The sequence below is a fragment of the Chiloscyllium punctatum genome, chromosome 7 (assembly GCF_047496795.1).
Source record: "Chiloscyllium punctatum isolate Juve2018m chromosome 7, sChiPun1.3, whole genome shotgun sequence".
Taxonomy (NCBI): Eukaryota; Metazoa; Chordata; class Chondrichthyes; order Orectolobiformes; family Hemiscylliidae; genus Chiloscyllium; species Chiloscyllium punctatum.
Window position 1 is genome coordinate 74,811,234 of NC_092745.1, and position 20,065 is coordinate 74,831,298.

At 39.4% G+C, this 20,065-nt stretch overlaps 1 protein-coding gene across 1 annotated transcript in view; it reads left to right on the plus strand.

The window, feature by feature from the left end:
- Window positions 1-20,065, plus strand: part of cachd1 (cache domain containing 1) — a 164,230-nt gene that overhangs the window by 123,651 nt on the left and 20,514 nt on the right. The window contains exons 5-15 of the mRNA XM_072574054.1: window positions 1,732-1,858; window positions 2,713-2,857; window positions 3,727-3,943; window positions 7,803-7,952; window positions 10,399-10,632; window positions 11,577-11,726; window positions 12,087-12,210; window positions 12,860-12,977; window positions 14,364-14,532; window positions 15,359-15,501; window positions 19,115-19,296. Of these exons, the coding sequence (XP_072430155.1) occupies window positions 1,732-1,858; window positions 2,713-2,857; window positions 3,727-3,943; window positions 7,803-7,952; window positions 10,399-10,632; window positions 11,577-11,726; window positions 12,087-12,210; window positions 12,860-12,977; window positions 14,364-14,532; window positions 15,359-15,501; window positions 19,115-19,296 (1,759 nt within the window). The remainder of the gene's footprint in view (window positions 1-1,731; window positions 1,859-2,712; window positions 2,858-3,726; window positions 3,944-7,802; window positions 7,953-10,398; window positions 10,633-11,576; window positions 11,727-12,086; window positions 12,211-12,859; window positions 12,978-14,363; window positions 14,533-15,358; window positions 15,502-19,114; window positions 19,297-20,065) is intronic.

Genomic DNA, 20,065 nt, shown 5'->3' on the forward strand with positions numbered 1-20,065 from the left:
AAATTTTAGAGAGAAGAGAAGTAGGTAAATGATGAGCTCTTGTAGCACAAGAGAAACAGTTGTACTTCACCCGATCACCATTGATGTTTTATATTCTCAAGATATGTCACTAACTATAAAATAAAACTGTTTCATGGAACAGAATTATTTGTCTGTGTGTTCACTCAGTTAGTACTGTAGAATCACAGAGGCTCACCACACAGAAGCCACATGTTTCCACCCATCATTTCTGTTGCTGCTCTATCCCAGACAATCCAAAATCCAAGCATGCCAAGTAGGTTATGTTAGGCCGAGAGGAGAGTTGGTGATATCATGGGCCTGGTTCTAAACTCCAGACCATGCCAGGTATGATATGTTTGAAGTTTCCAGTAATGACTTTCCCTCCCTGTTGGAGTTCTATTGGGCTGAAGTACAAAGGAGGTTGCTGGCAATGCAGATGATGGGAACAAAAATTGGCAATTCACAGTCCAGGCATATGGCTGCAGAAGGAACAAACTATTACATTTAAATTTCAAAAGGAAATTTGTAGGAATTGAAAGGATACTGACAAGAGGTGCAGTAGCAATTTAAATTCTACTTAATAAGAACTCTGATAGTAAATTGAAATATGAAAACCCTACTAAGAAAATGATAATACAGCGGTCAGGCCCTCTAATTTCATCAAGAGGTTTTGACTATGGTCACAGACTGGTTCGAAAGTCAGCCAGCAAACAGATTAAAATTTGTTGGAGGTGTAGTGGACAGCGAAGAAGGTTACCTCTGATTACAACAGGATCTTGATCAGATGGGCCAACGGGCCGTGAAGTGGCAGATTGAGTTTAATTCTGATAAATGTGAGGTGCTGCATTTTGAGAAAGTGAATCTTAGCAGGACTTATACACTTAATGGTAAGGTCCTAGGGAGTGTTGCTGAACAAAGAGACCTTGGAATGCAGGTTCATAGCTCCTTGAAAGTGGAGTCACAGGTAGATAGGTTAGTGAAGAAGGCGTTTAGTATGCTTTCTTTTATTGGTCAAAGTATGGAGTACAGGAGTTGGGAGGTCATGTTGCAGCTGTACAGGACATTGGTTCGGCCACTGTTGGAATATTGCGTGCAATTCTGGTCTCCTTCCTCTCAAAAAGATGTTGTGAAACTTGAAAGGGTTCAGAAAAGATTTACAAGGATGTTGCCAAGGTTGGAGGATTTAGCTATGGGGAGGGGCTGAACAGGCTGGGGCTATTTTCCCTGGAGCATCGGAGGCTGAGGGGTGACCTTATAGAGTTTTACCAAATTGAGGGGCATGGATAGGATAAATAGACAAAGTCTTTTCCCTGGGGTGGGTGAGTCCAGAACTATCGGGCATAGGTTTAGGGTGAAAGGGGAAAGATATAAAAGGGACCTAAGGGGCAACTTTTTCACGTAGAGGGTGATACGTGTAATGGAATGAGTTGCCAGTGGAAGTGGTGGAGGCTAGTACAATTGCAACATTTAAAATGCATTTGGATGGGTATATGAATAGGAAGAGTTTGGAGGGATATGGGCCGGGTGCTGGCAGGTTGGGATATCTGGTCGGCATGGACAGGTTGGACCAAAGGGTCTGTTTCCATGCTGTACATCTCTATGACTTTAATGTGTGGTGATCTTCCATAATCATTTAAATGAGACTCTGGGCAATTTATAGTGGCCAGAAGTGGACGGGAAATTTTTCACCTATGTTTTGCTTTGAAATAATTTCACCTTTTAACCCAACAGTTCTTGCTGACAACTTCAAGTCAAATCCTGGTATAAAGTGGCAATACTTCAGCTCAGAAGAAGGGATTTTCACCATCTTCCCAGCACACAGGTTTCGCTGCAAAGCTGGTTATGAACATCGGAGTAGGTACGAATTTTCTACTATATTCTCTGACAGTTCAGGTTTTTTTTTTGATTTCAACGCATCGTTTTGTGTTTTCTTCCCTGAGAATTAGTTTTGATGAATAAGTAAATGTGAAAATATTTTTGAGCCCGTTTGTACTTACAAGCAGTATGCATACTGATGTACTAAACTGATACATTAAGGAACATATTAGGAAATGTAATAAAAGTTGTGTCTTATGTCTTGGAGTAAACCATTTACATTGGAAGATAAGAGAGAGGCATGGTAAATTTATTATCTAGCACAGTCAGATCTTTGCAAAAATGCACAAGATAAACTGAGTGAAGTTATGCCATTTCTAACATTCTGTTTAACTTCATTTGTTCTTGCATAAGCCCTGGAAATCTGATTTTCACTTCCGAATCAACCAGTGTCATTTTCTTAAAAGAAAATCTGAAAAGATTCCAATTAAACCTATCTGAGCTAAGCACATGCAATTCATTTTCGCTGTTCAAATTTGCAGGATTTCTGATCCAGGTAAATAGTTAATCCATGTCCGATTATTAGGCTGAGACTAGAGCTTTCTTTTCCCCCCAAGTGTGAAGCTGTGACCTTTAGAGAGTGCATGTGGTTAGGATTGGTTTGAGTAGCCTGCTTGAGTAAAACTATTCATGAAAGTTAGCAAGTTGTGAAAAAGGTAGGGGAGCTATCACTGCTTATAGATATACACCCTGTCATGAGCCAATCATTGAAACATTGGGGAGAAAATGAGAGAGAGCAAGAGTTAACTATTGAGAAAATGTAAAAATAAATTGAGTTGGCTTTTCATTACCCATTGATCTGTGTTTACAAATATTTTTGGGCTTCATTCGGTCCAGGCCTGTTTATGTCTCTACTGTCAGACCACAATCAAAACATATTGTGGTGGTGGTGGACCATGGAGCTTCAGCTACAGACACACAACTTCAAATAGCCAAAGATGCTGCGCAAGTAATATTAACTTCAATCGACGAACATGATAAGGTGAGTTCTTTCTTATTTCAGTCAATGTTAATAATGTTGAATACTGTGTACACACACAACATGCTAAGTTGGTCTGGCAAAGTGATCCAGGTCTTTAAAGCACCAAGGACTGCTAATGTATGTATCAATGAGCTGTACAAATTTTGTTTTTCTTGATTACTGTGCAAAGATCATGCAGCACCGATGCAAGACTTCCTGTCAGGAAATTAAATGAAGGAAATGTGCTGATGAGAGGATTGATCTTATGTGGCCTCTCTGCTGAGGGAGAATGTTCTTGCTTCATGTTGCAAGTGTTATTTAATTTTGTACTCCACTGCTCCAATTAATGAAAACAAATGAGATGTGATGAGAAACAAAATTATTTCTTCACCCTTCCTGCAACCCCACCACATGCATGCGAACACACTCAGTTTGGCCAATTACAGAAAGTGTACAGTCCTGTTGAGAGCAGGGTATTTGTTCATATCCACTCAAGAATGACCACTTTAACTTTGACAAGCTGCTTGCACAGTCATTGTTAGAAGTGGTAGACAACATTTGAGCAAACCAAAGAAAAGAAAAATCAAGTGAAGGAAACTAAATTCTTCACGGCATTGTTTTGTGATAATAGCACTTTAAATAAGAAAACTGGATTGTAAAGGGAATTAGCAGAAAAATGCAAGCTGTGCAAGCAAGGCAAGTTGAGATTTTTGCTGAGAAATTTTGAGGAATAACATCTTTTGCTTTGCTGAAAATGGCATGTTTAGTTGAAGCTTTAAATCTTGCTGCCTTGAAAGACAAAAAGCTTGACAGAATGTGTTTTTTTCCAGAAATGTTCTTGTTCTGCACTACCAAACTGCCAAATGACTATTCTTTCTTTTTGTGCCTAGATTTCTGTGCTGGCTGTGGCTGACACAGTCCGAACATGCTCGCTAGACCAGTGTTACAAGACATACTTGTCTCCAGCCACCAGTGAAACGAAAAGAAAAATGGCCACATTCCTTAGCAACATTAAAGCAGTGGATGGTGCCACCCAGCATGCACTGGGGTTTCACAAAGCTTTTCAGTTACTTCAGAATACAAACAACAACACCAGGGTCCAAACGCGTGAGTGCAACAAGAAAATGCAATCATTTAAAAAAATGTGGGTTTTGGTTGTGTCATTAACATGCTCCAAAGTTACTGTAAAATGTTAGGCTGGGATTCCCAAACTGTGGGGTCATAACCCCCAGTGGAATCAATTGTTCCCTCTATTCCAAGTAGTCATGATTTGGAGATGCCGGTGTTGGACTGGGGTGTACAAAGTTAAAAATCACACAACACCAGGTTATAGTCCAACAGGTTTAATTGGAAGCACACTAGCTTTCGGAGCGACGCTCCTTCATCACCTCCTCCACTATCACCTGATGAAGGAGCGTCACTCCGAAAGCTAGTGTGCTTTCAATTCAATCTGTTGGACTATAACCTGGTGTTGTGTGATTTTTAACTCTATTCCAAGTAAGTGGTGATCACCACTGAGATGAGCCCGAGTCCAGGAATGCTTTCAGGGAGTTGCTTTGACAGACTTATAACTCCTCGGCATGCACTGTGGCAAGAGTTTGTCTGGTCATCGTTTTGCTGCCTTGAGCTTAATCTGCAAACATTCACTATGTTGCTGTTGGGCACTTGTCTTTCATATGGCCTGCTCGCTTTCTCACAGAAACGCAATTATTATGGCACTGAAGACCATTCGGCCCATTGTACCTGCTCTGACACGATCACCTAGTGTCAATCTCCTGTCATGCCCCATATACCATTACACTCCGTTTCTATCCAAATAATCACCCAGTTGTCTTTTGAATGCCTTGATTGATCCTGCCTCGACCATATTTGCAGGCAATGTATTCCATAGCTGCTTATGTGGAAAAAGTTGTTTTTTCTTGCATCAACCTTGCTTTTTTTGCACATCAATTTAAATCTGCATTCTCATTTTACAAGAGGGAGCAGTTTCTCCCCATTTGCTCCATTCAGCTGCTCGTAGTTTTTGGAAACCTCTAACAAATCTCACCTGGGCCTTTTTCTGTGCAAGGAGGGCAGCCCCAACTACTTCAATCTGTCTTCATGATAGACGTTTCTCTTCCCTGAAACCATTCTCATAGATAACATCCTGCTCACTGCTGGCCAAAGCTTCACTTGCTTTTCTTTTTTGTCTCTGCTGTTGGACACTTGTCTTTCATATGGCCTTCTGTGCCATAACAATTCTCTGATTCTGTGAGAAGGCAAGCAGGCTATGTGAAAGACAAGTGTCCAACAGCAGCATGGTGAATGTTTGCAGATTAAGCTCAAGGCAGCAAAATGATGACCAGACAAACTCTTACCACAGCCCTCACTCACAGTGTGGGAAACAGCGATTTGCACATTTGACAAGTGAGAGGGCCTGGCAGGAATGTAGTGAGGAGTGGGAAGGTGAAGAACAACCAAAAGAGTCGGGAAGTAAGAGACTGGTGGAGAGAGAGCTTCGATATCAGGAGAGGACAGAGGAATTCTGTCTTGGTTGTGGGGAGAAGCTTCCAAAATGGAATAGTAACCCCCTGTCCCACTTCTCTCAGCTCTCACTGTGCTCTCCCTCTGGGGTGCTTCAATTTAAAAGCTTTGAAACAAGGTCTCAGCGAGAAAAAGTTTGGGAAGCACTGATACAAGGATTAGTTATTGTGAACTATTGTTAATGTTTAAACCTCTCCCCTTCCATCATTTGTATACCCGTTGTTATCTAGGTGACACAGCCATGGAATAGATCTAGGGGTGGTTAATACTTTGCACATATATGAGCTTGATTGTTGGCAAGCTGTTTGACACAGTCCCACAGGGATTACTCGGCAGAAAGCAAAATTAGAAACACCGTCTGTAAACTTGCACCCATCACCAAAAGACACAGAGTTTATTGTAATGCTCCAAAAGCTGCCCTGGCTGAGCTCAATTGTTCAGCAAAGACCTGCAACCAAGCCTGGCATGATAAAGCATGTGTGCTTTATATCATTCTAGATAGTGCCTGTATCCAAATTGAGTATTTTTTCAGCAAGTAGTTGGTGCTCAGCGTGTGATTTTCATGTCTTTTAATCTGAAGCAGGATTTTTAAAATTCACAATCTCTACTCCCTTAAAACCTGCTGTCCAAGTGTCATACTGAGCGATCAAATAAAGGAGGCTCGCGCTTTGAGTGAAAACAGATCTGTTTGCACATTAATTAGGTTTGTTAAAAGAATCTTTTTTTGACTGAGACTTTCAGACTTTGAAGGATCCAGAATGTCCTCACATTATTCAGTTATAGCATCATTTTCCTTACAGCTGATGTAACAGTACCTTTCAGAAATTAGAATCTGTCATAATGTGTTAATCTTTTTATTAGGGGGTCTCCCACTAAGAAACTACTGAGTTAGAGAAACCCGAAGCTTCCAGCTTTGCTCCAGTGCATGAGTTTAGTTCATTATCTGTTTGAAGGAGATCCCTTGTTTGTTGTTTGCCAGCTACAGCCAATGATCTTACAAACTGGGAGCTCACTCCTGCACACCCCAAATGATGGTGAATCCTGGCTTTAAACGAGTTGTTTTCACATTCTTACTTTGCTTTCGTGTTTATATATGGTTTACTGTCAGAATCCAATTTCTTTGAATTAAGATGAGTCAATTAAATTTGAGTAATTTAAGCCATGAAATCCTTGCCTACTACCCAGCTTTCTATGAGGGAAATGATGCTATAACTGAATTTAATGTGAAAGTATTGTTGGGAAAAATGCAACCTGTGGCTTCATGAGCCCTGAGTGGTGTAACTGTCCTGAGAATTGATGCCTAATCATTTCCTTGCCGCTAAGCACGACGGTTTCTCTGTGTGAGGTGCAATAAGATGAATGCAATCAGTGTTCCCCAAAGAAGGGTTGTGTTTTACTTTTGAAGATAACATAATTAATTCTCTTGGCTTGGCTGCAGATCATACACAGACTGGAAGAGAACATATCTTTCCACAAATTGAGTATAGATCTTGTAAATTATAATGTCTTTACTCTATCCCAGAAAATGTCTTTGAAATCTGTGGGTGAATGAAGAACAAATTCACACCACCTTTGAGACTGATCAGGTAGTACTGAGGGCGGTATCAGTTTGCTCCTAGTTTTATGTTGGAGTCATGGATTCTTCTCCATACAGTGACTGATGGGGTGAACATTTGCTGGTTGGAAGGGTCTGATATAAAATGGGTTTTCTGCATTTTTAAACCATTTCAAAGTGAATGAGTCTGAAGTTCAAAGTTGCTTGTAAGTTGGAATTAGTTTCAGTCTTGTGAGAAAGATGACAGAGTTTGATAGTATGAAAAAAGAGAATGTTACAGGTAGAGTACACTTCTGTGAAGTTGGGCCTAGGGCACATGAGGTAAAAACAATGACTGCAGATGCTGGAAAGCAAATACTGGATTAATGGTGCTGGAAGAGCACAGCAGTTCAGGCAGCATCCAACGAGCAGCGAAATCGACGTTTCGGGCAAAAGCCCTTCATCAGGAACATGGTTGGGCAGAGCCGAAGAAGATTAAGTCTGCATGCAGCTGTGATAATTATCGTTAACTGACCTGTTCAGGCATATCATGGCATATTTCTGGACAGGTGGGATTTGAACTCAAGTCCTGTAGCCCGGTGGTAGGAATGCTACCACTGCACCACAAGGCTCCCATCTATCCATGACATGATGGACTTTACACCAATTGTACTGCCCTATAGCTGCCCCAACCAAATCAGCTAGAGTGGCATAGACTGGCAATCAAACCATTCCAACTTTGTGTTTGGTACATTTGTGGTGAACACTCAACTCGTTACTTAACCATCGGTCCTGTAATATTGTAACAATACTTGAAGGCAATTGAAACAGTTATTGGCAAGACATCTGTCAGATTACGGAAGCGGGTAATTGTAAATTGAATTGAAGTTTTTCTTCTTTAAATTACAGCCACTGACATGGTGATAATCTACCTGTCATCTGGCATCACCTCAGTGGACTCCTCTGAAGAAGAGAAGAAGGCAACACTAAGTGTTATCAGTGAGGAAAATGGGCATCTGAACAACTCTGTGATGATCCTTACATATGCCCTCATGAATGGTGAGAAACTGTATTACTAGTGCTTCTAGCAGCTTCCTGAAGCATAAAATGTTTAGAAATATTTAACAATGTTTATTCTTGAGCATTACCCACTGACTAGGGTGATTTTATCCTGCTGTCCTCCTCCAATGGTTTTCTCCCAATCTATCTCAACATAACTGAAGTTGAATTTGTGATTCACGGAGGTAAACGGAAGAGTGGAATTCTCTCTTGCCAATGGAGTAGGCTGAAGATACTTCCAAAATGCCGATAGTTAGGACAGACCGTCTGTCAGCATAAAGATATTGCATAGATGTTGGGATACTCTGTTGGCAGATATTTCAATGGCACCATATTTACTTTAACCTGGCAAATAGAAGCCTATCCTGGGGCCAAAAACAAATCTTCCGCTCCTCAGAAAGTAATTTTCTTTATTTGAACAAGGCCCTTTCAGAATGATTTTTAGCTTGAGCAAGTTCTAGAAACTGCACAAAGGACCTTAACAGAATTGGTGTGCCTATCTGATCAATGGTGTGTTTCTAATATGTGAGGGGAGACAGTTAGCATGCTTTCTGCTTTTCTGTTAGGTGGCTTCTCATTTTCAGCTTACAGTCCTGTGTAGCAGCAGTGTGAAAAGGGGAACCAAATGTGTACATCTGCCCTTGGCAGTATACAGCCTCTTCCCTCAGCAAGTCCTGAGCTGTGCCTTCTCATGCTGACACTCAGAAACTGAATTCTTCAGGCTAAAGTCTCAGAGGAACTTTGAGAAGGTTTGGATCCAGACATGCAATGTGTGTAGACCCACCACGGTATGGACTTGCTTTGCTTTTCGTGAAGCAGCCCAAGCCGAAAGCTCAACTGCTTTTTGGATAGCTTGTGAGAGTTAAGCGCTAACGATGTTGCAGTGGATCCCGAAGACAGACTCATGTATAAATATAACCTCTTTCTGGCAACTGTTGCAACCAAGTCTGTGCCAAATGTAATGCTTTGCATTACTTTGGACACAGCAGGTGAGATCAAGAGCGGCTCCTGATGTTTGAATGACCCACACTTTCCTTACATTTTTCCCAGGCTTGCACCTGGAGGTGGTGGCGTTGTGGTATTGCCACTGGACAATTAATCCAGAGGTCCAGAATAATGCTACAGCTCCTGGGTTTAAGCCCTACCAATTCAAATCTAGTCATAAATTTGGAATATAAAGCTAGTTTCAGTAATGAAACCATCAATGACTGTTGTAAAAATCCTTGTGGCTCACTATTGGCCTTTCAGTAAAGGAAATCTGCCATCCTTTTGGGGTGTTTTTGGAAAAACATCTTTATTGATCGTTACTTGAGCACAAGTTACAGAATGCACACCTAGTATCGTTTGTACACAAAAACACTGACGATTGGGTGGATAATTATGTAGAACATAATAGCTACAATAAGTAAAAATTGTGACAGTCTTAATATAAAATGGTACTGTTTCATTGAGACTGAATGGAACATTCTTTTTATTAAAAAACAAAATCTGTTGAAAATATAGATTATTAATTGGTAAAGTTGACATCCAAGAAGATGAACAAAATCCAAAGTGGGGAATCACAATGCTGCTGGACGAGAAAGTGCTCAAGCATTGCAAGGATTGAGCCCAATAGCGTTTGCCTTAATCTATTTTGTTTTAAGTATGCACTTCAATGTTGCAATTAATCAAAAATACTCATTTGTGCTCAGCATATGCTGTCAGTTTTTGTTTTATGCCAGCCTCCACGTAAATTTCTTCTATTCCTTTTCCCCTCTGATCTGTGACTGTGATTCTTAACTGCCCCCTGAAAATAGGTCCAGCAAGCCACTCCATTCAGGAACAATTAGGAATGGGCAATAAGTACTGACCTCACCAGCAGCACCCACGTGTCATGAACGAATGTAAAACAGACCATCCAGCTTCACTCTGGGACTTCAGTACAACATACAGAAAGCAATTGCTAGCGATAAGCCCAACTCATTGGTGTAGAGAATGAGTGCCTCAGGCTGTCAGGCATTGCTATATACATTATCATTACTGCCTCAGTAACAAGCCAGAAGATTAAAGAAACTGGATCAAGTCAAGGAAAAGTGGGTGGCAACTGATTAATCATATTTAATACAAGTGAATTTTGCAGTGAATTTTCAAAGCTTTATATTTAAATAATTTGTTAGACAGAATATATTTCTTTTATAACGTCTGAACTGAATTCTCCTTCACAGCTGTACACTGTGAGGTGGCAAATTGGTGTTTCCTAAGATGGTGGATTGGTGTTTCCTAAGATGAAGAGTCCCAGTATCCAACATCTGCAAGAGTGGGAAATAATTTCATGTGGAGGAGAGAGAGTTCAGTCATGCAATTATTTTCTTCTCTATTTGTTTTCAGAATGAGTATGTACGGAATAGAGCAAACTCACTTAACATTTCACTAGTGTAATACTTCCTCATTAATCTTTCTGTTTTAGAAGGGGTAACTGGTTTGAAGGAGCTAGCATTTCTTCGAGATCTAGCAGAACAGAACTCAGCAAAATATGGAGTTCCTGATCACACATCACTTCCTGTTATAAAAGGGACAATGATGGTATTGAACCAGTTGAGCAACCTAGAGACCACAGTAGGACGCTTTTACACGAACCTTCCGAATCGAATGGTAGATGAGGCTGTGTTTAGTCTCCCATACACTGATGAAATGGGTGATGGTGAGTGTTGATTTTTCTTTTCAATAAGATAATGGTTACTGTCTGCTTTCTCTCCTTAACCATTCTCCTGGGCCTCCTTGTCGCCTGCTCAGGCAAGTTCAGGATGGCCAGAAGCTTTGCTTGAAACAGAAAGGTCCTTCATCAGTGTCGATGCCAATCACATTGCCCATGCAACAGTAGTACAGCTTGGCACCTGATTTCTGTTGAAACACCTAGAACTGAAATGTCTGAGTGGAGTTCAGTCCATTATACTGAGCCACGCAGGACAAAAGCTTCTGATTTGAATCTCATCCCTAACCGAATCCAAGTTGGGGAGAGTCTCATCATTAAGAGGTGTGACAAAGTAATTCACGGTTCCCAATTGTGATTGCAGTTCACTTCGTCCTGCTAGATAAGGTAAAGAGAAAGAAGTTGCATTTGTAAAAAAAAAGTCTTTTGAGCATCCAGCATGAAACATGCTTTTTGTTGTTAATGAGAAAACCAGGCCTATCAGTTAGTGCATAATAAGGACAAAAATGAAATAAAAGACCACAAGATAATTTGTTTAGATAATTTAAGGATAAGTGTGGGTCAGGATGTGACGACATCTCCACTGCTCTTTATCAAATAGAGGCATGAGACAAACCTGAAGACGAAATACACACAACTTAATTTTTCATCTGAGTACTGCAATTAAACATCAATTTTGATGGTCTGTTATTGCTGTTATTGAGCGTAGCTGTGATGTCTTCCATGAATAAGTTGACTCCTGACGCTCAGTGTAGATTTACCAGGGAGGGCCATTTGAGCAAGGTGCTAAAAGCAAGTTGGAACCTATTTTCTATCTTCCTGGAGAAATCTCCCCTCCACCACACCAAGACCTATTCCTCACTCACCAGCCCACAAAAAACCCATCATTTTATAATCACTCAGCATGACAACTTATGTATTTTTCTGATGAACAGGATTGATCATGACAGTCAGTAAGCCCTGCTACTTTGGAAACATGCTGCTGGGAATTGTGGGAGTGGATGTGAACTTGGCTTACATTCTGGAGGATGTAACTTATTATCGTGATTCTTCTGCCTCCTACACATTCTTAATTGATAATAAAGGTGAGAGAGATGTGATTATCCCTTTAATTATATTAGAGTTACTGTCAACATTATCTGCCTGCTTGGAAACCAATTTGTGTTGAACAGTCATAAAGTAAAAATAAACTTAATTTCACAGCAAATCACAGACTTCTCTGTGACATGAGCAAGGCACGAGGTCATTTTTTTAAAGTGGTAAAGAGCTAGGGTCATTTTCTTACTTTGAAATGGCCATCTTCATTTCACCTGCTGTTGGTTTGCCAGAAAATTAGTGTCATCTGACTGTGTACACTGGTACAGCAATAAATACTCTTTCTTGTCAACATCATATTCACAGTCTGCGAGACCACCATTAAACATTTCAGTGATTTTTCCTTTCAGGCTACACTCTGATGCACCCGTCCTTAACAAGACCATACCTGCTAACAGAACCGCCACTTCATACTGATATCATACACTATGAAAATATTCCAAGATTTCAACTTGTCAGGCAGAACATCCTCAGGTAATGCATAAAAATGTCGAGAGAGTATAGTCAACTGTTAATTAGAGCCATTGGCTCTACGAAGGGCTCCTTTGGTTAAGTATATTATTCAATGTCAGCAATCCAGACGAGGAGCTGCTGACCTGAGGTGGCCAGAAATTGAGCACTTTGAGATCGTTGACAGAGAGGAGTCACGTACACTCCGAAGTGATTTTTTTTTGTGAATTCAATGGAAAGAGATAATTCTATTCTAGTCTAGAAACATCAATAGACTTCTGCTGACATGGATATGAATGCTTACTTTGGTGGCATTTTTGGACATGAATGAATCAAATAGGTTTTTACAACAATCGACAACTGTTCTGTGGTTATATGATAATGTGACCTCCATGATAAAGGGAGCCACTCTAGGGGACTCCTTTTATCGCATTAGGGTGATTGATTTCTACTCAAGCCGGCATTTTTATTTTTAAAGTGATAATATTGATTTTGATCAAGTACTTCAATTTTAAAAAGCCCTTTTAAATTTTGTTTAATCCATAGGTCCTATTCCGATTATTCTCGCGCATTTCTTCATCGTACTATGAATTTTGCCAGTAATCCTAAAATAGATTTGTAGAAATGTGAATTGTAAACATGTAAATCATTTATAATTCATATCTCTGTACAGCCTCCCCTTGGGCAGTCAGGTTATTACTGTGCCTGTAAACTCCTCCTTGTCTTGGCACATAAATCGGTTACGAGAAACCAGCAAAGAGGCCTATAATGTCAGCTATGCCTGGAAATTGGTACGTTACATTTTGTTGGACATGTCCTTGAATTTGTGTTTTCCTTGATCTAGGAGGTCGTGGGCTTGTATTTTAAAATCAAAAGACCTTTGTTTAATCAAAATACATAATTTATTCATGTCTTCAATAACTTTGTGCTACAATTTTGAATATGGCGGTTGTATATGATCTAACTAAACGTTTTAATAAATTGTGAATACTCATATTTAACACACGAATTGGTTGATGACATTTATTATGCTATTCTTAGATTATTAGGTTAATTATGAATTTTTGAGCCTGGCAGCTAGAATTTATTCCTTATATCAAACATCTTTAATGAAGAAAGAACCATCTCTGCCATTTTTTCTGCACTTACCATAATACAGCACGATATCTAGGCGTTTGATTAATCAATTAGAAAATTGTAAGGTAAATAAGTGCTATTAATCTCCAAAGCACCAAATCCCCCCTGAAGAAATAGCTGTGCCAGTGCCCTTAAAAAGATCCCAGAGCAAATATAAATATGGCCTCCATGAATTGACTGTTCATTTTCAGCCCAAAGGTAAAGTGATTCTCTCCTGCATGTACAAACCATTGAGGCAGGCTTTCCTCTCGCTGACCTGTAGAAACTTTCTCCTGCCATTTGGGAAAGTCCTTCAGCTAGAAATAGATTTGCTTGTGCACAGTTGTTTGTTGTAAAGCAGCAGAAAGTGCTTAATAATATAAGTGCATTCAATCCCAGAGAACTGTGAGCCCCAGGCTATGTTGAGAGTTGCCTCTAAGGTAAATGCAACACCACTGTAGGTGGGCCCATGTTCTTTGGTGCTCAGTGTCATTATCGAGATAAGACGTGCAATAATTTCAAAGGACTTTGCATTTATTTTTATTTACAGTCAAAACTCTTGACTTTTGATTACAGTTAATGCATTCTTGAAACTCGAGCAATAGGAAAGCAGGGACTTAAACTGCTTTTGGACTTCAGCCAATGCTGCTGAGATCCAGTCACAGGTCTGCAAGAATGACCCTGAGGCTAATTTTCCTTTTGATTTTTTTATTTTTGAAACTGTTTACTCCCTGTGGTAACTCCACATTGCCTGTGACTAGCATTTAGAATTTAACACAATGGGAATTAAACTATCCTTGTCTTTCTAATGTGCATGGTTGGAATGACCTTGCCAATTATTCCAATTTTCTGGTAATTGGGTGGTTTCAAAGTGTTATTTTAATCAATACTTGTCATGTATTTCTGAGCTTATTTTATTGCACAGATGATTCTTCATGATTCTGTGAAATATCTTTCTCCATTTTACTATATGATAATTACTGAAAACCATAGCACAGTTATACCTTGATGAGATTATAATTAAAAATTAATGTAAATAAATTTGTTACTTGTCTGTGCAGGTCCAGGACACATCCTTTATTCTGTGTATAGTGATGGTACAGCCTGAGGTGCCAGTAAAACACCTCAAAAATTTGAACACAGCACCGAGCAGTAAGCTTCTTTATCATAGATTGGATCTACTGGGCCAGCCTGCCTCTTGCCTGCATTTTAAGCAATTGGCAACACTAGGTAGGTGCATTAATTTTCAAGAAATGCTTTGAGGATTTGTAACTTGTGATTATTCCGTTGCTGCTCCTCATTGAGGTCCACTCAACCATGAGTCACCATTAAACAAGAAGGCAGCTGGTTACTTACCCAGATCTACACCTGTTGTATTCGGAAAGTTACTATTAGTGGTACATGAAAAAGGCTCAATGTTAACTTCAAATCCATCTCTGTGTTTTATTTCTCTATTCAAACAGAGGTATAGAACTTACTGCTTTCCCATTGCGCTCCCTGTCATGACATAGTCGGTCATGAGCACAGCAGCATAACGTGCTACCCTGTCTCCCCATTGTCATGATGTATGTTGATGCTTTATTTAACAAGCATTTGTTAGACTAATGGAAACAAAACCTTCACCCAGTATTGTATTGGCAGAAACTACTGGGCTCTCATAAGAAACAGTATGAGATGTGGAAGGACCTCCCATGGGACTGTATCTTAACACTAGGCAGCATCTTCTGATAGAGAAAAATATTAGGGAACAGAATAGCTTATGAAATGTTTTGCATTCATCAAGTCTGTTGTTAATGTTGGATAACTTGATTAGCATCCCTGGTGTATGTTGCTTTTTTTTCCCCTATGCAGTTGTAATTCCTTTCATCAAGGGAACCATTTTATGTTTCAACGTTACTTTATTGTGAGGGCCCCAGTATCAAGTATCATTCAGTATTGGAAAGGTTGTGTCCTCATTAACTTGACATTGCAGTGATGTCTCTTAGGGCATGATTACCATAAGTTTTATGTTTGTGGTATTAATATTTAATACATGTTCTGATTGCCTGTCTTGCAGAAAGTCCCACAGTCATGCTGTCCGCAGGGAGCTTCTCATCTCCATTTGAGCACCTGAGTCAAGCAGAGACCAAACGCATGGTGGAACACTACACTGCTTATCTGAGTGACAACACACGTCTTATTGCCAATCCTGGACTCAAAGTATGTTTTTTCATTAAAAATTACATCCTCAAATTTTCAAATATTGTAACACGCTCTTAATTGACAGATTTTTAATGAAGGCCCAGCTATGTTTTGTGGGTTAAAGTTCAATTCAGTATCAGACAGTACGCTAAGATTGAGAACTGTATGATTTAACTTGAGAGAATTGTGGGAACAGAATAGTTTGTCCTGAGTCCTCTAAGTTAAGGGATAGCTCAAACTTCTCGTAAGTTAACTTATTGATCAATACTGGACCCCCCTAACTGATCATAAACTCAAAGGCATATAGAGCACCAAGTCTGTCAAGAGCTAAAGGTGAAAGGGAGGCAATGTACCCTGCACTATATTCTGCATTTTTTTTTCTAATATCCATGAGCAGAAATGGAAATTAAGATTACTTGTAGTGTAATGCAGTGTTTGTGTTTATGACATTGCTTTCGCATTATATCAAACTGATGACAGCCCTGTTTCAAATTATAGTTGTACGTAAAATGTGTGCTTTGCAGAACCATTGGATTTTGTCTCTAAGTTATTTCCATTTTGTAAATAGTCAATGTGTAACTCTCACCCTAAAAATAACAATGAATCAACTTTACTGTGAATTGAGAAAAACCCTCCTGGTAGCCTTTAAAGGTATGAGTCAGATGTCGGAGTAGTTAATGACCTTCCTTATAATGCACAAATATAAAGAGTAAAAGAAAACTCTCATTACAGAATTGTCACAGTACAGAAGGAGGCCATTTAGCCTATTTTGTCTGCAAAACCTCTCCAAATGAGCATTATGCCTTTATGCTGTTCCCTTGTCTTTTTCCTGTAATCATGTACATTATTTCTGTTTAAATAGTCATCTGATGTCTTCTTTGAACCTACCTCCATCATACTTCCAATCAGTATATCCCAGATCTAAGCGCTCGATGGGCAATAGAAGTTTTTCCTCTATATTTGCTGCTTCTGCAGATGTCTTAAAATCCGTACCCTCTCATTTGTGTGTCTTTTACAATTGGAAACAGTGTCTCCTGATTTACTTTGTCCAGATACCTCATAATTTTGGAGGATTCTATCAAATCTATTCTTCACTTTCTCAACTCCACAAAAAAAACCCCAACCTCCCCACTCTTCTTCAGAATTGAATTTTCTCATGAGTGGAACCATTGCTATAAACCATCCTGCACTCTCTGCAGTGCATTCACATCTGTCCTAATGTTTGATACCAAAAATTGTACACATCACTCCAACTAAGGTCTAACTAGTGCCTTATACAATTTCAGCATAACCTGCTTGCTCGTGTACTCTGTGCCCTGTTAATAATGCTTATAATATTTAATACTGTATTATCTGCTTCCTCCACTTGCCCTGCCCTGTTTAATCGCTTATACACAGGTACTCTCATGACTCTCTGCTCTGCACACCTTTTAGAGTAGTGTGTTTTATTTAATATTGTCTCTCCATATTCTTTCTGCCAAAGTTAATCATCTCACACTTCTCTGCAATGAACTTCATCTGAACTTATCCTCCCATTCCACCAAATTGTCTGTATCCTGTGAAATTTACACCGTTTACAACACTTCCACTTGCGTGTATCATTTTATCATTTGTACTTTTTGAAATTGCCCCATGCACAGTAAGGTCAAGATCATTAATATGCATTTCTGGAAAAGCATCCCTGTAGCAACTCCTGGTTATCTCAAAACTTGCTACTGCCTGAAAAATGTCCACTACTCCCATCACTCAGCCAGCTTTGTATCCTTGATGCTACTGTCCCTTTTATTCCACAAGCTCAGACCTTTTCCACAAGTCTTTTATATGGCACTGTATCGAACACCTTTTAGAAGTCCATTTACGCCACATCAACAATATTAACCTCATCAGCCCTTTCTGTTACCTCTTCAGAAAAATACTGCAGCAATTTAAACACAATTTCCCCTTTATAAATATATATAGTTGCTGCAACTTAGTTAGAAGACCAAGGCAGCCATTGTGGCCTCACAGCTCATAACCCAAGCGTTTTAGCCTCTGACCTCACTTGGGCTCTTGACCCCCAATTTGGAAACCCCTGACATAGTATTTGCAATTCTCTAGTCAGGGAAATCAGTGATCCTAATTCCAACTTGTGCAGAACTCCATTACAAACCTTCCTCCAGCATGAAAAAATCCAGTGCATTAATCTCTATTTCATTTTACTCAGCCAATTTTGAAATCATGCTACTCCTGACCCTTTTTTATTAGTTTTAACTTTGTTCAAGTCTGTTGTGTGATGCTATATAAAATGCCTTTTGAAATTCCATGTCCATCACATCAACAGCATTACCTTCATCGACTCTTTCTGTTTCATTTTCCAAAATCTCAAGCAGTTTAGTCAAACATGATTTCCCCTTATTGCTTGCTTATAGCTATTGCTGGAATGTTTTTTTGTCTCCCTTATAGTAAAGGTGAAAGCAAAAATATTTGTTCATTCAGTTTGATTGTGACAGATCATCTCCTCTTTAAAGTTTGCTCACTGTTTATCTAGTTCTTCCCAACCTTATTGTCCCACCTTGCTCAGCTCTGTTCTTGTCCCATTAATTTTTGCTTCCAATGTTAGGCATTCTGAAGAAGGGTCACTTGATCTGAAATGGTAACTCTGGTTTTTCTCCACAGATGCTGCCAGACCTGCTGAGCTTCTCCAGCAATTTTTGTTTTTGATTCTGGTTAGGAATTTTTACCCTTGATTGGTCATTCTTGTTTCCCACCATGAGCAAATGCTGCTTGATGTTGTGTGGTATGCTTTTTTTTTAAAATTGGCTTTTAATTCTTCATATAAAATTGCACCAGCCAAGATCATCACCTATTGTCATAGTTAGAAACATTCTATCCACACACAATCAAAACAAAACAATCTATGATTGAATTGCTGAATGGATATAGCATCGAAGTTCAGCTCTCTTTTTTTTCTTGATTCCATTCATTATCAGGAGTGGGATAGTTGTATTGAATTAGAACAGTATATTTGAAATTACCTGCCTGTTCTCGGGAACTTGCTCACACATCCGCTCAATTTTGTGTGAATCATACGTGCATGTGAATCTTAGGTGCCATCCCTGACTTTCTCCTCATATTCATTTTGGGATAAAATTTGCACACACCTTCACTCCCCCTGTACTATCACTATTTAAAATTGTAGTTCTTTATAGTATAGTTTAACCTTATCAAAGATCCCAAAGTACACCTTACTTTCCCAGGTCGGTCTTTTCTCCTTAGTCTAACTCATGCCTGACCTAATCATAGCTTTTGATTAATCACACTAAATCTCCAATTCTTTTTGACCTTGGTGGTATCCTGCACCCTAACCCTTGACCCTTGTTAGGTTTCTCAATTTAAAAAAACTCTCAGTGGGGAACGGATCAGGTCTGCACTTGTGTGAAATTAGGCAAATTATATTTCTCTCGCCTGGATAAATTGGAACACTGAAATCTGCACAGAGTCCTTTTTTTCAATATATGAGGGAACTGTCTTTACAATTTTATACAGTCTGTTTAAAAAGCGTTTTAACAGGATTGATTCACAGCTTTGAAACTTCTCAGGCATATCTTTAAGAAGCCTTGTGTGTGTGTTTTTTTTTTCTGCCTGTGTGTAGTCCTCTGTCCGAAATGAAGTCATGGCTACCAGTCACGTAACAGATGAATGGATGTCACAAATGGAAATTGGTATCCTAAACAGTTACATTGTTCGACGTTACATAGCAACGCCCAATGGGGTGCTCCGGATTTACCCTGGTTCTCTCATGGATAAAGCATTTGATCCCACCAGGAGACAGTGGTGAGTTTTACAGGATCCACAGGAAGAGTTTTCCAGATTGCCTCAAAAGCAAAGCCTCTTTATTTAAAAAAAAGTCTACGCCCTGCCTCAAGTCTTCCTAGCCTGTCCTTAAACACAAAAACCTCAGAAATCACTTTAGTCTATGTGGTTCTAATGTATCTTTTTGTTGATGTTGCAGTAAGTTTATTTGATTTTAAATTCAGCAATTCCTTTGGCTGCATATATTGTCCATGTAAGAATGTCGTGGATGTGTTCCTTGTTTCTTCTATGACTCAGGTGATCTATGTAACTGGAGAGTAGGAAAATTTTCCTTTCATAATTGGACTATTTAATTCACAAATTACCCTCCTCAATATTTCTTTACCCACTCTGCACACCTTCTTCAGTTGCACACTTAACCAATTCCCCAACTCGACTAAAAATGTTATTTTTCACCCTTTAAAGTGTAAATTCTTCTGCAGGATGATTCCGTCCAGGTACCCCACCCAAAATTGTCATTCTTTTAAGTGTGAACCCAGACCCTGGAAGTTGGCAAGCTATTTAGTTGTAAGGGTACCTCAAGCAAGCTCTATTATTCTGAGTAGTGTTGAAATCTCTCTTTTCAGCTCTGATCAGATGAAAAATTACCCATTTGCCTTTCTCTGATTTTTCTGACCAATCTTCCAGTAGAACATCCTGCAGAACTCAACATAGGAAACCTCGGAGATATTGATGCGGGAAATCTGCGCAGAAGCGATGCTCTCAGTTCATGGCCCTTGCTGTCATATTT